Genomic DNA, 19,328 nt, shown 5'->3' with positions numbered 1-19,328 from the left:
GCGATACAGCACAGACACAATCCCTTCAGTCCACGCTGAACACAGTACAGTATCAGAGAGCGATACAGCACAGACACAATCCCTTCAGTCCACGCTGAACACAGTACAGTATCAGAGAGCGATACAGCACAGACACAATCCCTTCAGTCCACGCTGAACACAGTACAGTATCAGAGAGCGATACAGCACAGACACAATCCCTTCAGTCCACGCTGAACACAGTACAGTATCAGAGAGCGATACAGCACAGACACAATCCCTTCAGTCCACGCTGAACACAGTACAGTATCAGAGAGCGATACAGCACAGACACAATCCCTTCAGTCCACGCTGAACACAGTACAGTATCAGAGAGCGATACCGCACAGACACAATCCCTTCAGTCCACGCTGAACACAGTACAGTATCAGAGAGCGATACAGCACAGACACAATCCCTTCAGTCCACGCTGAACACAGTACAGTATCAGAGAGCGATACAGCACAGACACAATCCCTTCAGTCCACGCTGAACACAGTACAGTATCAGAGAGCGATACAGCACAGACACAATCCCTTCAGTCCACGCTGAACACAGTACAGTATCAGAGAGCGATACAGCACAGGCACAATCCCTTCAGTCCACGCTGAACACAGTACAGTATCAGAGAGCGATACAGCACAGACACAATCCCTTCAGTCCACGCTGAACACAGTACAGTATCAGAGAGCGATACAGCACAGACACAATCCCTTCAGTCCACGCTGAACACAGTACAGTATCAGAGAGCGATACAGCACAGGCACAATCCCTTCAGTCCACGCTGAACACAGTACAGTATCAGAGAGCGATACAGCACAGACACAATCCCTTCAGTCCACACTGAACACAGTACAGTATCAGAGAGCGATACCGCACAGACACAATCCCTTCAGTCCACGCTGAACACAGTACAGTATCAGAGAGCGATACCGCACAGGCACAATCCCTTCAGTCCACGCTGAACACAGTACAGTATCAGAGAGCGATACAGCACAGACACAATCCCTTCAGTCCACGCTGAACACAGTACAGTATCAGAGAGCGATACAGCACAGGCACAATCCCTTCAGTCCACGCTGAACACAGTACAGTATCAGAGAGCGATACAGCACAGACACAATCCCTTCAGTCCACGCTGAACACAGTACAGTATCAGAGAGCGATACAGCACAGACACAATCCCTTCAGTCCACGCTGAACACAGTACAGTATCAGAGAGCGATACAGCACAGGCACAATCCCTTCAGTCCACGCTGAACGCAGTACAGTATCAGAGAGCGATACAGCACAGACACAATCCCTTCAGTCCACGCTGAACACAGTACAGTATCAGAGAGCGATACCGGACAGGCACAATCCCTTCAGTCCACGCTGAACGCAGTACAGTATCAGAGAGCGATACAGCACAGGCACAATCCCTTCAGTCCACGCTGAGCACAGTACAGTATCAGAGAGCGATACAGCACAGACACAATCCCTTCAGTCCACGCTGAACGCAGTACAGTACCAGACAGCGATACAGCACAGACACAATCCCTTCAGTCCACGCTGAACACAGTACAGTATCAGAGAGCGATACCGCACAGACACAATTCCTTCAGTCCACGCTGAACACAGTACAGTATCAGAGAGCGATACAGCACAGACACAGTCGCTTCCGTCATTGCTGACCAAAGTGCCCATCCAGCTAGATCCCATTTCATGTTCTCAGCCCTTGCACCTCCGAAGCCATCCTTATCCAGGTGTTTCTTAAACGATACGATTGTACCTTCCTCAGCCACTTCTTCTTGCAGCTCGATTTATGTGCTCACTACCAGCTGTCTTATGTTCTTTTACATCATTCTCTTCTTACCCTAAACAAATGTATCCATGCTTCGGTCTACTAGACCCTGGATAAAAGACCTTTTCTGTGCACATTTTCAGTGATGTTCATAACCTTCATCACCGCTCCCTCTAACGCAAGTCCTTTGTCCTGCCAGCATCCTTGTATTTACTTTTACTGTGCTCTTTCCAGTTTAACTATGTCTTTAGTAGAAGAGGGTGACCAGGAGTGTAGATGGTTCAAGGTGTGTGAGCGATAGGCTGACAAATGGTTAAAAATACAGCAGCTCTTCTCCTAGTGTGTGGAGTTGGCCAATATCCTCTGAAAGGATGGGGCAATCTGAGGGCTCGAATAGCGTATCCTTACCCCTGTTACCTGTGTTTCTATACAATCCATGGTGCAGAAAACCAGACTGGAGGCAAAAGTCCAGAGGGAACAATATGCACTGGAAACTGCAGCATCTTCTCCCAGTAAGAGCAGGCAAATTTCTATAGTCATGTCTTTTGAATGGGGGGGTGGGGGGGCTCCTTGTGGAAAATATCGACTTTAGTAGGTCTCCACATGTGAATGAGAGGACAATTAATTGGCAACACAGGTAGAAAGGGCACACTTCATCCTTGGCTTCATCGGTCAGGGTGCTGAGTTTAAAGTTTGGGAAGTACTGATGCCGTGTATAGAGCTTTGGGCAGGACACATCAGGAGTGCTCTGTGCAGGCTGCTCACCGCATCATTCGAAGTACATGGGGGTTTTTTGTGAGGGGGCTGAAAATGTTCAGCTGAATGCTGCCTTGCAGAGAGTTTGGACAAAGCTGGACTATTTTCTATGGAGCATTGGTGGCTGAGAGGAGACCAAGTAGAGGTTTTATAAAGGCAAACATGAGGAAATCTGCAGATGCTGGAAATTCAAGCAACACACACAAAATGCTCGTGGAACGCAGTAGGTCAGGCCGCATCAAAAGGGAGAAGCGCTGTCGACGTTTCAGGCCGAGACCCTTCATCAGGACTAACTGAAAGGAAAGATACTAAGAGATTTGAAAGTAGGAGGGGGAGGGGAAAATGCAAAATGATAGGAGAAGACATGAGGGGGTGGGGTGAAGCTGAGAGCCAGAAAGGTGATTGGCAAAAGGGATACAGAGCTAGAGAACGGAAAGGATCATGGGATGGGAGGCCTAGGGAGAAAGAAAGGGGAGAAGGGGAGCACCAGAGGGAGATGGAGAACAGGCAGAGTGATGGGCAGAGAGAAAAAAAAAGGCGGGGGGAAAAAACTAAATATATTAAGGATGGGGTAAGAAGGGGAGGAGGGGCATTAACGGAAGTTAGAGAAGTCAGTGTTCATGCCATCAGGTTGGAGGCTACCCAGACAGAATATAAGGTGTTGTTCCTCCAACCTGAGTGTGGCTTCATCTTGACAGTAGAGGAGGCCATGGATAGACATATCAGAACGGGAGTGGGACGTGGAATTAAAATGGGTGGCCACTGGGAGATCCTGCTTTCTCTGGTGGACCGAGCGTAGGTGTTCAGCGAAACGGTCTCCCAGTCTGCGTCGGGTCTCACCAATATATAAAAGGCTGCACTGGGAGCACCGGACGCAGTATACCACACCAGCCGACTCACAGGTGAAGTGTCGCCTCACCTGGAAGGACTGTCTGGGGCCCTGAATGGTGGTAAGGGAGGAAGTGTAAGGGCAGGTGTAGCACTTGTTCCGCTTACAAGGATAAGTGCCAGGAGGGAGATCGGTGGGAAGGGATGGGGGGGACTGGTGGACAAGGGAGTCATGTAGGGAGCGATCCCTGCGGAAAGCAGAAAGGGGGGGGAGGGAAAGATGTGCTTGGTAGTGGGATCCCGTTGGAGGTGGCGGAAATTATGGAGAATTATACGTTGGACCTGGAGGCTGGTGGGGTGATAGGTAAGGACAAGGGGAACCCTATCCCGAGTGGGGTGGTGGGCAGATGGGGTGAGGGCAGATGTGCGGGAAAGGGGAGAGATGAGTTTGAGAGCAGAGTTGATGGTGGAAGAAGGGAAGCCCTTTTGTTTAAAAAATGAAGACATCCCCTTCGTCCTGGAATGAAAAGCCTCATCCTGAGAGCAGATGCGGTGGAGACGGAGGAATTGCAAGAAGGGGATAGCATTTTTACAAGAGACATGGGTAGGAAGAGGAATAGTCCAGGTAGCTGTGAGAGTCTGTAGGCTTATAGTATATATCAGTAGATAGGCCATCTCCAGAGATGGAGACAGAAAGATCAAGAAAGGGGAAGGAGGTGTCAGAAATAGACCAGGTAAATTTGAGGGCAGGGTGAAAGTTGGAGGCAAAGTTAATGAAGTCAACGAGCTCAGCATGCATGCAGGAGGCAGCATCACTGCAGTCGTCGATGTCACGAAGGAAAAGTGGGGGACGGATACCCGTATAGACTTGAAACATGGACTGTTCCACAAAGCCAACAAAAAGGCAGGCATAACTGGGACCCATAGGGGTGCCCATGGCTACACCTTTGGTTTGGAGGAAGTGGGAGGAGCCAAAGGAGAAATTCTTGAGAGTAAGAACTAATTCCACTAGATGGAGGAGAGTGGTGATAGAGGGGAACTGGTTAGGTCTGGAATCCAAAAAGAAGCGGAGAGCTTTGAGACCTTCCTGGTGGGGGATGGGGGTATATAGTGACTGGGCGTTCATGGTGAAAATAAGGCGGTGGGGGTCAGGGAACTTAAAATCATTGAAAAAATACAAAGCGTGAGAAGTGTCACGAACATAGGTGGGAGGGGATTGAACAAGGGGGGATAAAACATATGCAGAAATTAGTTCGGTGGGGCAGGAGCAAGCTGAGACAATGGGTCTACCTGGACAGGCAGGTATGTGGATCTTGGGTAGGAGGTAGAAACGGGAAGTGCGGGGTGTGGGAACTATGAGGTTGGTGGCAGTGGATGGGAGATCCCCAGAGCTGATAAGGTTGGTGATGGTATAGGAGACAGTGACACTCCTTAGTGGGGTCATGATCAAGGGGTAAATAAGAGGAAGTATCAGAGAGTTGTCGCTGTGCCTTGGCCAGATAGAGGTCAGTACGCCAGACTACAACAGCTCCCCCCTTATTAGCGGGTTTTATAGTGAGGTTTTATAAAGTTATGACAGAAGTAGATACAGTCGTTGTGCCACTGTGGAAATGTCAGCTCTGGAGACCATGATTTTTATGAACTGAAGTAGGAAATTTAAACAAGATGTGCAGGACAAGTTTTATTTTTAAACAGAGTGGTGCATATCCGGAAAGGGCTCCCATGGAGCTGGTGGAGGGGGACAGGGTGGAGACGTTTGGGAGGCACTCAAACACACACAGGAGCAGAGGATGAGTGTATGATAAAGATGCTCTGCAGACTGAGGTGCATTTTAAAGTGGCACCATGGTCGGCAGACATATTAATGGCCAAAGGGCTTGTTTGTATGATGCACGCTGTAAGTTCTGAGTTTCATTCCCAGTTAGGGAGAAGTTCAGACTCTCAATCTCGTTGATAAATGTTCTGATTTGTGAATGTTTTAAGCCCTTTCCATTGTGAACAATCTCCACGCCACCAAAACAATTCTCCCCACTGAGCGATGTTCTCCACTATCACACTGTACAAAGTTGTCTCTGCACCTCACGAGTGCTTTGGGATGAATACCTGAGCTTCTGGAAACAGAGGCAAAAGGCAATCCAATGAGTGTTCTGTCTAATCCATGAATTTTGTGGGTTAATTTAAATATTAAATAGACTGGATATAGGTGTAAAGTCATGTGAGCACACAGATAACGATTGGTCACAGCTTTTACTCACCAGAGCTGGGGCTTGAGTAATTACAGGGCACAGGCTCACGGTGAGAGAGAAGAGATGTAATAGGAACCTCAAGGGCAACATTATCACCAAGAAGGTGATCGGTATATGGGACAAGTTGACAGGGGAAGAGGCCGAGATGGGGCAGTAACAAAGTCTAAAACGTATGAGGATAAGAAAGGTCAAGGTTCAATGAGATATGAGCCAAACGTGTGCAATGGGGACTACCTTCAACTGGAATCTTAGTCGGTGTAGGCCATTTGGAGTAAGGACTGTATTTCCAGGCTATATAGCAAAATACCTCTGTGTCCAACTAGGATTTTGAATCTGCATTTTAAGTTGTAATAAACTAAAACCCCGAGTTAACAAAGTTAATCAAAGTAGAATGGAAATTTACTGTGTCTTGTTCCACTGGGTTACCATAAGCGTGGAAGACCCAACCACATCGGAGGAGAATTGGGCACTGCAATTCTATCATGGCTGGTTTATCATCCCTTCAACCCATCCACCTGCCTGCTGCCTTCTGCCCACAACCATTAATGCTCTGACTAATCAAGAACCTGTCAAACTCCGCTTAATGACTTGGCCCCACATCCGTCTGTGGCAATAAATCACACAGATTCACCAACTTCTGGCTGAAATCCCTCCTCATCTGTGTTCACTATAGGAAGCATCCTCTCCACACCCACTCTGTCTCGGCCTTTCACTTACTCAATAGTCTCGATCATATCTCATTATCTCCTCATCTTCATTTTGCAGAGCCTCCAAGCCCTCTGGCAGGTGGAGCGATAGCCAGGAATGTGATCGGGGTCACCGCTGGAGTGGTGCTGGTGTGTGCATTAATTTTCTGACGCATCGGGGGGAAAGGCAAACAGGTAAATACATTTCAGTCAGACCTTTCCTGTATGTTGACAATGCCTGACGTCCCAGTGTAACCAGAGATTGCTCCATTTCACACGTGTCATTCCAGCTTTAACCTCAGTCGCCCTTTGTCTGTCAGTCAGTCAGCGTTCATTGCCATCACTGGTATTGTCTACAAGCTGTGAATTAGACAGGGACCTGATGACTTCTGTGAAGGGGTCAGGCTGGGCTGGCAGTGACTTTCCCTGCTCTGTTATGAATGAATTAGTTTTCCGCTTTCCGCTTCATGTGCAGTTTTAATCAGGCCCCTGCAAGGGATTCAGTGTCAAATCCGTGCCATTGGACACATGGCATCTTAAAGTGAACTCATTCCTCCAGGACATATATGTCAAACTCAAGGCCCGCGGGCCAAATCCGGCCCGCGGTGGAATTATCTTTGGCCCGCGAGATAATATCTAATTACTATTAAAGCTGGCCCCAGTAATCGAAGTGCCTATGGCGTATGATATGGCTAATGCTGAGTTTATTCAGGTACCAGGTTTTCAGGGTTTTTAGTGTTTATTCGGCAGTCTTCTTCATAAGAAACGGAATTTGTAAAGTGAAACACTTTGTAGTTATAGCAGAGACTGAGACACATGAGAGCAGGCTGAAAAAACGGAGGCAACAAAAGCTGCGTTCGCACGCGTCCGACTGATCCGGCCCGCATGAATCTGCATTTTGCTCAATCCGGCCCGTGACCTAAAATGAGTTTGACACCCCTGCTCTAAAATATATGAAGTTCATATCGATGTTGTCTGTCCAATGGCAAGGCAACACTTCGACGGGCCACTGCAGTCTGTGTGGTAAACACCCCCTCGGAAAGCCCTGTGGGACTATCAATCACCACGTGGCACTGTGGGTGGAGCCACCAGCTGGCAGTGCCAGTGACGTGGGTTTGTACCTGCCTGTCGAGTTTGCTCTCTGTTCTACCGCGTGAGATTACCCCCACATCCCAACAAGATGCAGGCAGGTCTTATCGCTATTAATCAGTCATGAGGTGGAGTCATTGGGGATGTGGGGATTAATGAGAAGACCAAGAATTAGAGGCAGGAGTCGTTTAATCGGCCCCTCAAACATGTCTGACAAATCAGTCCTCAGCTCCTGTTCTGCCCCCTTTGCTGTTTGCCTTTAACCTTCCATGCACCTTCCCACCTCACAGCAGGACCGAGAAATCCAGAGATCCCCCACCTTCCGCCAGCAGGACCCCCCTCTCAAATGACCACTGCTCCTGTCCACTCCCCACCCACCAGTCCGGTAATACTGACCCCTCGATCCAGACTCTCCCAAGGGGTAAAACATCACCACATGCGTCCTGTCCTGTGCCCTCGGGGACCGCCGTGCTTCAGTCAGGTGACCCTGACTCTTCTATCAGCCCGAGCAACCTACACACAAATTAGAAATTAGAACAATGTAGCACAGGAACTGGCCCACTGGCCCACAATACTGCGCCAAACTAACTATGTTAGTAATCAAACCCAACTAAATGAATCCATTCTGCCTACATAATATAGATTTCCAGCTTCCTGCTCATTAATGTCCCTAACCGAGAGCGTCTTGAATAACACCATGGTATGTCCCTTCACCGCTACCCCAGGCAGCACAACGCAGGCACCCACCACTTTTTGTGTAATATAAATAAATAAATAGATAGATAAATAAAACGTCCCCAGATCTCATTTGAATGTATTCCCTCTCAATTGAAGTGCATGCCCTCTGGTATTAGACATCTCAATGCAAGGAAAGTGATACTGGATCTCTATCGAAGCCTCTCATGATCTGTTACTCCACGTATCGAGCAATGAATCTCCTTTCGACTGCCTCCAGTTCCAGTCTCTCCTTAAACAAATCCATGCCTGTCAGTCCCGGTGTGACTGTGTATCCATACCTCCCTCTTCCTAAACGCCAACCTGCTGCCAATGACTATGATTAGTACCAATGGGTGCTTAGTGATTGGCACAGTCGTGCGGTCGAATGGCTTATTTCTGCCAGCTTTGGGGAAGGTCATTCCACACTCCTTTTGTGGTCCGGCTACCCGATACCCCCCTCCACACGCACACAGAGGTCCTCATCCCAGAAGCTCATTCACTGCTCTCCAGGGATCGGCCATTATGGCCAAGACATGGCCACCTCCGCTTGCAGCCATATCAGTAACTGTGAATGTTCATCTGAAGGAGCACATCAACCAGCGGGACACTTGGCAAAGATCGACTGGCAGTGAATAGAAAACTGTAATTACTGCCTTTCCCAACACTTAATCATGAGGCTTCTCAAAAGCATTTGCCGACACGTCATAAACAATAAATTCCTGGCGCGAGTAGTTGGAGCTCAGGGGAGTCTTGCCACAACTGTACTCCTGATACCCATGGCAACCCGTGTCAAGGCATCTGAATCTCCTGTTATATCGGTTACATTACTACAATGTGAAATCTCTTGCCAGAGGCCATCAAAATGCCCTATGAGGTAACCCACCCTTGTTTTTGGTGACTTCATTTTTGGTCCTTCCCCATTCACCCCTCAGCCGCAAGTTTTAATGCAAAGTTATCTAAACAAGTGTACGGAGTTAAGATACCTGAGTAGAATTAGGTCAATTGGCCCATCGAGTCTTCTCCGCCATTTCAGCATGGCTGATCCACGTTTCCTCTATGCCCCCATCTCATTCTTTCTCCCTCTGTCTCTCATGCCCTGACCAGTCAAGAATCTTATCAACCTCTGCCTTAAATATTTATAAAGACTCTGCCTCCACAGATGCCTGTGGCAACAAATTCAAAAGATTCTCCACTCTCTAGCTAAAGAATTTCCTCCTCATCTCCATTCTAAATGGATTCCCCCCTATTGAGTGGCTGTGTCCTCTAGCCCTAGACTCTCCCATCACAGGAAACGTTCTCTCCACATCCACTTGATCAAATCCTTCATCATTTGATAGGTTTCAATTAAGTCACCCGTTGTCCTTCTTAATTCTAGGGAATACAGGCCTAGAGCCATCGAACGGCCAGTCATTCATCCTGGTGATGTTTCAAGATGTGAGGTTACAGACACACCTACAGACAGGCACAGGCAGCAGTTGTTGTCAAAGTGAACCCAGTCAAGAGTCTTGACTCTGCAGAGTCTGCAGATGCTCGAAGCTAGGCCAACAGATATTCTGCAGGGGGGTCTCAGGTGGGCTGAGCTGAGCAGCATGTGTTGGGGGAAGGGAAGTGTCCACAGTTCCTCAGTGTCCCCCACCTGCTCTGCAAATGCAGCTCGACCTACTGAGTTCGTCTGTCAGACTGTCACTTTCCATTTGGTTCGATAATGATTTGACGATCGGACTGCCATATCCTGACAGTGTTGACGGTTTGTGGGGGAAGGGATGGAATTCATGGCCAGGTTCAATACTGGGCGGCATTCTTCTGTTTTTGTGAGTATCAATATGTGTGAGAATGAGTGACTTTCCTTATGTGTGTGAGAGAATGTCTGTGTGTGTGTGTGTGTGTGTGTATGTGTGTGTGTGTCTGTTTGTGTGACAGAGCATGTGAGAAAGTCTGTAGGTAAGCGTGTGTCACTGTGGGTGTGTGTGTGTGTGTGTATGTATTCTAGGCTCCTCAGCTCTACCCAGGCTACTCAGTTTTCCTCCAGCATTACGTTTGTAGAAGGGAGAATACCCCAGCGTGCAGACAGGAGACATTGCATTGGCTTGTGGCAGAGAATGGGTTACACAGAAGTAAGTGTCAGGATGTGGCTGTGGAAAATTCCCTGTAGTAGATGAATTGGGTTATCTCGTTTATGTCTTTCTGAGACAAGTATTTGACATTGGTTTATTATTGCCACAAGTATCTAGATATAGTAATCATGAACACTGTTCCTTTTTGCCATCCAAAATAGATTAAGATGCTAGATTTTAAGAGACAGCCCACAATGTTTCTGAAACTGCGGTACAGTAGAAAAGTGTGGGTGATGGAAGGCTGTGCAAAACTCTTAGGCACCTTAGATTGAAATATTAACTATTTTTAGATGTTCATTTTTAGTCTTCAGCATTAGTGTTTCATTAGAAAGAGAAAAACTTGATTCCTTGCAGGTAGAGAGCTCCATGCATAATTAAACAGAATGCTAACGATTAATGACTTAATGTTTTGAATGACTAAACTGATTAACTGAAACAGAAATTTGTGCAGAATAAATTAAACTGTACAATCAAAACAAAACAGTGTGGGAGATGTGACAGTTTAGATGATAAGATACAGGAGCAGAAGTGCACCATTCGGCCCATCGAGTCTGCTCCGCCATTCAATCATGGGCTGATCCAATTCTTCCAGTCATCCCACTCCCATGCCTTCACCCCATACCCTTTGATACCCTGACTAACCTAGAACCCATTTATCTCTGCCTTCAGTACACCCAATGACATTTACCAGCCTCTAGCTACAGTAATTTCTCCGCATCTCAGTTCTAAAAGGACATCCTTCAAACTTGAAGTCGTGCCCTATTGTCCTAGAATCCACTACCATAGGAAATAACTTTGCCATATCTAATCTGTTCAGGCCTTTTAACATTTGGAATGTTTCTATGAGATCCCCTGTCATTCTCCTGAATTCAAGGGAATACAGCCCAAGAGCTGTCAGACATTCCTCCTGTGAATCTTCTCTGAACCCTCTCCTATGTCAGTATATCATTTCCAAACTGAGGATCCCAAAACTGCACACAATATTCCGTGTGATCTCCCGAGTGCCTTATAGAGCCTCAACATCACATCCCTGCTCTGTACATCTGGAAATGAAAACCAACTTTGCATTCGCCTTCTGCACAACCGACTCAACTTGAAGGGTGACCTTTAGGGTGTCCTGCACAAGCACTCACAAGTCTCTTTGCATCTCTGCAATTTGAATTCTCCCTCCATGTAAATAATAGTCTGCCTGTGTATTTTTTCCACCAAAGTGCATGACCATACACTTTCCAACATTGTATTTCATTTGCCACTTCTTTGTCCATTCCCCTAAACAATCTAAGTCTGTTTGCAGGCTCTCTGTCTCCTCAACACTACCCGCTCCTCCGCTTATCTTGGTATCATTGGCAGATTTAGCCACAAAGAAACATTAATACCGTAGTCCAAATCATTGACATACATCATAAAAAAGCAGTGGTCCCAACACCGACCCCTGTGTACCTCCACTGGTAACCAGCAGCCAGCCAGAATAGGATCCCGTTTTCCACTCTCTGTTTTCTGCCGACCAGCCGATGCTCCACCCATGCTAGTAACTCCCCTGTAATTCCGTGGGCTCTTACCTTGCTAAGTAGCCTCATGTGCAGCACCTTATCGCAGGCCATCTTAAAATCCAAGTACACCACGTCTACTGCATCTCCTTTGTCTACCCTGCTTGTAATTTCCTTAGTCAGGCAGGATTTTCCTTTAAGGAAACCATGCTGGCTTTGGCCTATCTTGTCACGTGCCTCCAGGTACTCCATAATCACATCCTTAACAATCGATTCCAACAACTTCCCAACCACTGATGTCAGCCTAACGGGTCTATAGTTTCCTTTCTGCTGCCTCCCACTCTTATTTAACCTTCAACTCAGTAATATTTACGCCATGGCAAGAGTGAGCATAGTAACGAGCCAAAGTTCGGCATCCTGCATCAGTGAGGTCACTCCCAAGCAGAAATTTCGCAGCAGACTAGAATTTCAGGAAGTGCTGTCCAATCTCATCTGAAGAAATGGGAAAGGTTGAGCATCAGCAATCAGTGGTCGGCCACGGAAACTGCATGCAGCAGATGAAAGATACATGAAACTGACGCCCTTCTAAATCGAGAGGAATCCAGGACTGCTATCAGCTCTGGACTTTCAGAAACCACTGGAACCCATGCACCCCTCTAGCGTCCGAAGAAGTCTTGTCTGAAGAGGGCTTTATGGAAGAATCGTTGTAGAAGGCCATTCCTCCAAAGTGGAAGCAGAGCCAGGAGACTCACCCATGGAAAAAGAAACGGAAGCACTGGGGTGCTGAACAAAGGCCGCAAGTGACCGGAACTGATGAGTCAAAATTTGAATTTCTTTGTTTCAAGCAGGAGACAGTCTGTCCACAGATGAGCTTAGAGAGCCACACTGATGAGTGTCTGCAGCCCAGAGTCAAGCACGGTGGAGGTTCCCTGCAGGCTTGGAGTTGGTGATCTGGTCAGAGCTGACAGAGGAAAAGCAGATTCTCATCCATCTCACAATACCATCAGCGAAGAAATGAGACTGGAAACATGGCCAAGGTCATAAATAACTATCTTCTATGAAAGGAAGAGCAAGGAGCATTACAACAGTTGGTATAGCCTCCCCAGAGCCCTGATCTAACCATTGAGACTGTCTCCGATTCCTGGAAGAGACTGAAGCAAGCGAAACAACTAAAGTCTGCAGAGCAGTGGCGTGATCTCCAAGATGCCTGGAAGAACATACCAGCTGATTTACTTTTAAAACTGCACGAGACCGTACCTATGAGAATTGATGAAATTTTAAATGGGAGGTGGTCACAGCAAATATTGATGTAACTTAGTCTTCTCTTTTACCGTTTACTGGTCTTTATGCTTTTACTTGATATTTAGAACCTCTTCATTTCATTATTTTTTGAAGTCATCTTCACTTTTCAGTATGTACTTACATGTGCCTAAGACTTTAGCACAGTGCTTTTGGTCACCTAATTACAGGGAGGATATTAATAAGGTTGAAAGAGTGCAGAGAAGGTTTACAAGGCTGTTGCCGGGACTTGAGAAACTGAGTTACAGAGAAAGGTTGAATAGGTTAGGACTTTATTCCCTGGAGCATAGAAGAATGAGGGGAGATTTGACAGAGGTATATAAAATTATATTGGGTATAGATAGAGTGAATGCAAGCAGGCTTTTTCCACTGAGGCCAGGGGAGAAAAGAACCAGAGGACGTGGGTTAAGGGTGAAGGGGGATAAGTTTAAAGGGAACATTGGGGGGGGCTTCTTCACACAGAGAGTGGTGGAAGTGTGGAATGAGCTGCCAGATGAAGTGGTAAATGCGGGCTCACTTTTAACATTTAAGAAAAACTTGGACAGGTACATGGATGAGAGGGGTATGGAGGGATATGGTCCAGGTGCAGGTCAGTGGGACTAGGCAGAAAAAGGTTTGGCAGAACCAAAATGGGCCGAGGGGCCTCTTTCTGTGCTGTAATGTTCTGTGGTTCTATGGTTGTACTGTAGATTAGGAAAGTTCATCTTTAGCTAATGAGGAATGTTCAATTGTCTAGTCTAATAGGAGGACAAAAGCTGTCTTTGATACTGGTGTTACATTCCTTCAGACTCTTCGCGATGAGAGTGGTGCCAGGACAGAATGTTTAGTGTGGGTGATTGTGCTGGGCTATCACAAACTGTAGACAGAGCCCATGAAGGAGAGGCTGGGCACTGTGAGGTACGGAGCTGTGTCGTCTCTCAGGGTCCTGGACAGAGCAGTTGGAGATTGATTGCTGGGTTGTTTACAGTGGCGTCCATCTTAGGGAGCTGAGGGGCCGTGGCTGCTGCTCCCAATTGTGTAGCATCTTCCAGTGATCCTTGCTGGCTGTGAGCACACTCACTTTGCCATGAACGGTGAATAGAGAATGTAAGGGAGGCCACCCTTTGCTCATCCCTGATATCACTTTGAATGCCTCACATTAGCTTTGGGACTGGAATCATAACACCCCCACCCCCATTGTTTATGAGATGGGGAGCATATCCCAAATGCTTCCCCTCAATCCAGCTCATAACTTCCTTTTGTTTTAATCAACTGACCATTACGATTCAATTTTACCAGGGTGGAGTTTCATCTTTTACCCTATCCGTCAGTGTTACTAGCCAGTCCAAGCGTCGATATGAGGAAACAAAATGCCCTGGCCTCCAATTAAATTGTTACTTTGAGATAGTGTTTCTAAACAAGATCAGATCTGTTTGAATCATCACAAATATCATTATTTGTGTTCCTATGATATCGGCCTGATATGGGCAGCAGAGTCATAGTCAAAGAGTGACACAGTTTGGAAACAGGCAGGATTGTTGTGACAGATGTGCCATTCTGAGCTGGTGCCATTGCCCAGTGTTAGTGGGACAGGCCAGCGACACCTCTTCAGTGCTTTGGAGCTTTACTAACTTCCCCTTCCACAGAACAAGGTGTTTACAACTTTCTCTTGAATTTATTTTGGAATTGCTGCATCTATAAAATGTTACATTTGTACATGAGTCATATTTTCTGACTATGTTGTGTTACGAAGGATGAACAGCTCTGATGGGCAGAAGGGTGCAGGGTTGCCCATGTCCCCCCCCTGGGAGAATTACAAACCATTACTGTTGCCAGGCTGTTAATGAGAGAGAAAGAGATGGAACAAAGCATACTGGGACTGGAACATTTACTTCAGACAAGGGCAAGATAACACCGGGGGAGAGAGACCATATTATGACTCCTGTAAGACTTATGGCTCCAGAGAGGGCTGTTTACTTCGTACCATTCTGTTCATTAAAATTCCTCAGTGGACAGCCGGAGTGGGCTGGTTTGATGGGCTAAGCCATTCAAAACTGATTGACACCTGAGACCCCGTGAGTAGGGATAAAAGTGAGGTCTGGGGAGACACCCCTCAGACACACCAAGGGGTGTACCAGGGGACACACTAGTGAGCACTGCTTAAGTGTTGGAACCCACGAGAAGGTGTGCGGCATGGGAGACCGAACGAAGGATCGGTCAATTTTAACTCACAGTGTTTATAGCGAGGCCGGTGGGGGCTTGTGTGTGTGTCCACCCTTGCCTGGGTGACGAGTCCACCACAGAAGAACGGTCTAGCTAAAGGTGAGGGGTCATACCTGAATGGCTGTCACTGTTTGCTCGCTCTCTCTCTCTCTCTCCAACAATTACAACACATCGACCAACAACTACCTCAGCCTGTATGAACTGAACTGAACTTTATATTTACATATGACAATTCATTATCCCCTAGACAACGATAGAGCTTGTTTATTATTGATTATTATTATACCCACACTTTTAGGTTTAGTATTGCTAACGTGTATTATCTGTATATTTGCATTGTTGATATTGATTTGTATATTTTACTAATAAGCACTGTTTTGAAAATAGTACCAGACTCCAACGGATACTTCTATCTTTGCTGGTAAGACACCCAGTTACGGGGTACGTAACAGTTTTAACTCACTGGCAGCCCTTTATGAGTGTTGTTTCCTACCTGCTAGACAGGAGGTTGATAGAAACATAGAAAATCTACAGCACAATACAGGCCCTTCGGCCCACCAAGGTGTGCCAAACATGTCCCTAACTTAGCTAGGGTTACCCATAGCCCTTTATTTTTATAAGCTTCATGTACCTATCCAAAAGTCTCTTAAAAGACCCTACTGTAGCCGCCTCCACCACCATTGCAGGCAGTCCATTCCACCACGTAAAAAAGACTTACCCCGATATCTCCTCTGTACCTCCTCCCAAGCACCTTAAACCTGTGCCCTCTTGTGGCAGCCATTTCAGTCTTGAGAAAAAACCTCTGTCTATCCACATGATCAATACTTCTCATCATCTTATGCACCTCTATCAGGTCACCTCTCATCCTCCGTTACTCCAAGGAGAAAAGGCTGAGTTCACTCAACCTGTTTTCATAAGGCATGCCCCCCAATCCAGGCAATATCCTTGTAAATCTCCTGTGCACCCTTTCTATGGCTTCTGTATCCTTCCTGTAGTGAGGTGACCAGAACTGAGCACAGTACTCCAAGTGTGGTCTGACCAGTGTCCTATACAGCTGCAACATTACCTCTTGGCTCTTAAACTCAATTCCACGATTGATGAAGGCCAATGCACCATACGCCTTCTTAGCCAAAGAGTCAACCTGCACAGCAGCTTTGAGTGTCCTGTGGACTCGGACCCCAAGATCCCTCTGATCCTCCACACTGCCAAGAGTTTTGCCATTAATACCATATTCTGCCATCATATTTGACCTACCAAAATGAACTACCTCACACTTATCTGGGTTGAACTCCATCTGCCACTTCTCAGCCCAGTTTTGTATCCTATCAATGTCCCGCTGTAAACTCTTAACGGCCCTCCACACTATCTACAAGACCTTCAACCTTTGTGTCATCAGCAAATTTACTAACACATCCCTCCACTTCTTCATCCAGGTCATTTATAAAAATCACGAAGAGTAAGAGTCCCAGAACAGATACCTGAGACACGCCACTGGTGACTGACCTCCATGCAGAATATGACCCGTCTACAACCACTCTTTGCCAGTTCTGGATCCATAAAGCAATGTCCCCTTGGATCCCATGCCTCCTTACTTTCTCAATAAACCTCGCATGGGAAACCTTATCAAATGCCTTGCTGAAATCCAGATACACTACATCAACTTTCTAACCTCATCAATGTGTTTAGTCACATCCTCAAAAATTTGAATCAGGCTCGTAAAGCACGACCTGCACTTGGCTCATCATTTACTCTGCTATGTCCATCCAAGTTAGGCAACTTGTGCAAATATTCCTCTTTGCCGCTGTTTAACAACCAAGTTAGTTTCACACACGCATCTCAATGGGAGCATATTTCTGATAACCCAGTTTAAAGTATCCCGATGGGTGGTCACAGCCATTTCCCCAGAGTAGGGGAGTCTAAAATCAAGCTTCAAGTGAAATTGGAGAGATTTAAATGGAGACAAGGAGCAAGTTTATTTTTCACATGAGTGGTGGACATGTGGAACGAGATACCAGATGTAGTGGTGGAGGTGGGTACCAGATGTGAATGGCGAGCATGGAGCCTCGAGCCATCCGGCAGCCTCAATTTACAGAAACTCAGTATCAATCCGCCAGAACAGGAAACAATTGGTAATCCCTAGGTTCGGCACCGTGCCTGCTCAGCACCACCCTTGGCTGGAGGTCTGCACATCGCCCCCATTAGTTGGTGATTCTTGCAGCACCACCAGTGCCCAGACATCTCTGTAGTGCCCCCAGTGGCCGGAGGTCCCCACAGCATCACCAGTGACCGGAGGCCAGGGGGACAACGGAGAGGTTAATCACAAACATGATAACTCTGCAGATGAGAGAAAGTCTGCAGATGCTGGAAATCCAAAGCAACACACACAACTTGCTGGAGGAACTCGGTAGGTCAGTTAGCATCTGTCGAAAAGCGTGAACAGTTGACGTTTCGGGTTGCGACCCATCTTCAGGACTGAGAAGTGGGGAAAATATCCGAATAAAAATGGGGTGAGTGAGGAAAAGGCTTGCTGGAAGGTGATAGTTGAATCCAAGTAGGTGGGAAAGCTCATGAGCTGGAGAAGAAGGAATCGAATAGGAGAGGAGAGTGGACAATAGGAGAAAGGGATGGAGGAGTGGACCCAGAGGGAGGTTGTAAGCAGATGAGGAAGTGAAAGGTCAGAGAGGAAGTTGGGGTGAGAGGTAAATTTATTCACTGGAAGGAGAAAGCGATCTTCATGCCATCAAGTTGGAGGGTACTCAGACATGAATATAAGGTGCTGATCCTGGGCCCTGAGGGTGGCCTCATCTTGGCACAAAAGGAGCCTATGGATTGACATGTCAGAACAGTAACAGGAGTCAGAATTCAAATGTTTGGACACCGGGAAATCCCGCTTATAGCGTATGATTCAAAGGTTTATTTATTATAAAAACATGTATCCATTTTCAACTTTTTTTTCTTCTCCAGAAAGCTATGAAATAAAGAATAAAATTGAAGTCATTCAGAAAGAAACATCAGACTCCTCTCCCTGTACAAAAAAGAACTGCATCCAGATCATCAATCTCCAAAACCCACCTCTGCCTGCACGAAATGGGACAAGAGCATTGACCACCCCCCCCAAACAAAAACCCACCTGGCACAAATGCAGAGGAGCTGGTGACACAATGTAGAAGTCACATCGTGAGCACCAGACAGAATAGACGATTCCAGAAGATTTGGAGGTTCAGTTGTTGCCTCATCTGCTAGGACTTTTTGTCAACAAAGAGGGTTCTGCCCTTTCACCTGGACATCACCAAACTCAACATCAACTACATCCAAACCATGCTGAGCGAACTTTAATGACCAATAAACTTAATTCCTCTCAGCGATCAGCTGTCTGAATGGTTCACTGACTTTAAAGGAAGAGGTATCTCTGGTCCATATTGTCAAGGTGTTTAGTTTACCAGGACACAAAGATTGCAGAATCTAGAAGCTTTCCATTGATTAATACGTCGACAAGAAGCCTGTTTTTCATTTATTCTGACTAATCTGGGATCAGGTAATGGGGGAGACAGTTAGAGCAGTGGTGTGCTCCGTATGCAGTATGTGGGAGGTCAGGGTCAACACAGTTGTTCCTGATGACCACACATGCAAAAGGTGCATCCAGCTGCAGCTCCTATCAGACCGAGTTAGGGAATTGGAGCAGGAGCTGGATGAACTACGGATCATTCGGGAGGCAGAAGCAGAGATAGATAAGCGTTATCGGGATGCAGTCACACCGAAAAGACAGGAGGTAGGCAAATGGGTGACAGTCAAGAGAGGCAGGGGGAGCAGACAGAGAGAGAAGAGCACCCCTGTGGCCGTTCCCATCAAAAATAAGTATACCGTTTTGGATACTGTTGGTGGGGATGACCTACCAGGAACAAGCTGCAGTGGTCCTGTCTCTGGCACTGAGGTTGGACCCTCGACTAGGAAGGGGAGGAGGGAAGAGAAGAGAGCGGTATTGATAGGGGATTCTGTAGTCAGGGGGGCAGATAGGAGATTTTGTGGGGAAGATCGGGAGTCTCGGATGGTATGTTGCTTCCCTGGTGCCGGGGTCCGAGACATCTCAGATCGGGTGCAGGTTAT

General features: G+C 46.9%; 1 protein-coding gene across 1 annotated transcript in view; it reads left to right on the top strand.

Moving 5' to 3' along the window:
- The window catches only part of LOC140732895 (V-set and transmembrane domain-containing protein 5-like), a 40,344-nt gene extending 21,755 nt beyond the window's left edge, over window positions 1-18,589 (top strand). Inside the window, exons 3-4 of the mRNA XM_073055563.1 lie at window positions 6,396-6,511; window positions 18,189-18,589. Of these exons, the coding sequence (XP_072911664.1) occupies window positions 6,396-6,487 (92 nt within the window). The 3' untranslated portion in view covers window positions 6,488-6,511; window positions 18,189-18,589. The remainder of the gene's footprint in view (window positions 1-6,395; window positions 6,512-18,188) is intronic.
- Window positions 18,590-19,328: the final 739 nt, after the last annotated feature.

Source organism: Hemitrygon akajei, chromosome 9, assembly GCF_048418815.1.
Source record: "Hemitrygon akajei chromosome 9, sHemAka1.3, whole genome shotgun sequence".
Classification (NCBI taxonomy): domain Eukaryota; kingdom Metazoa; phylum Chordata; class Chondrichthyes; order Myliobatiformes; family Dasyatidae; genus Hemitrygon; species Hemitrygon akajei.
This window is presented reverse-complemented; position numbering and strand designations above follow the sequence as displayed.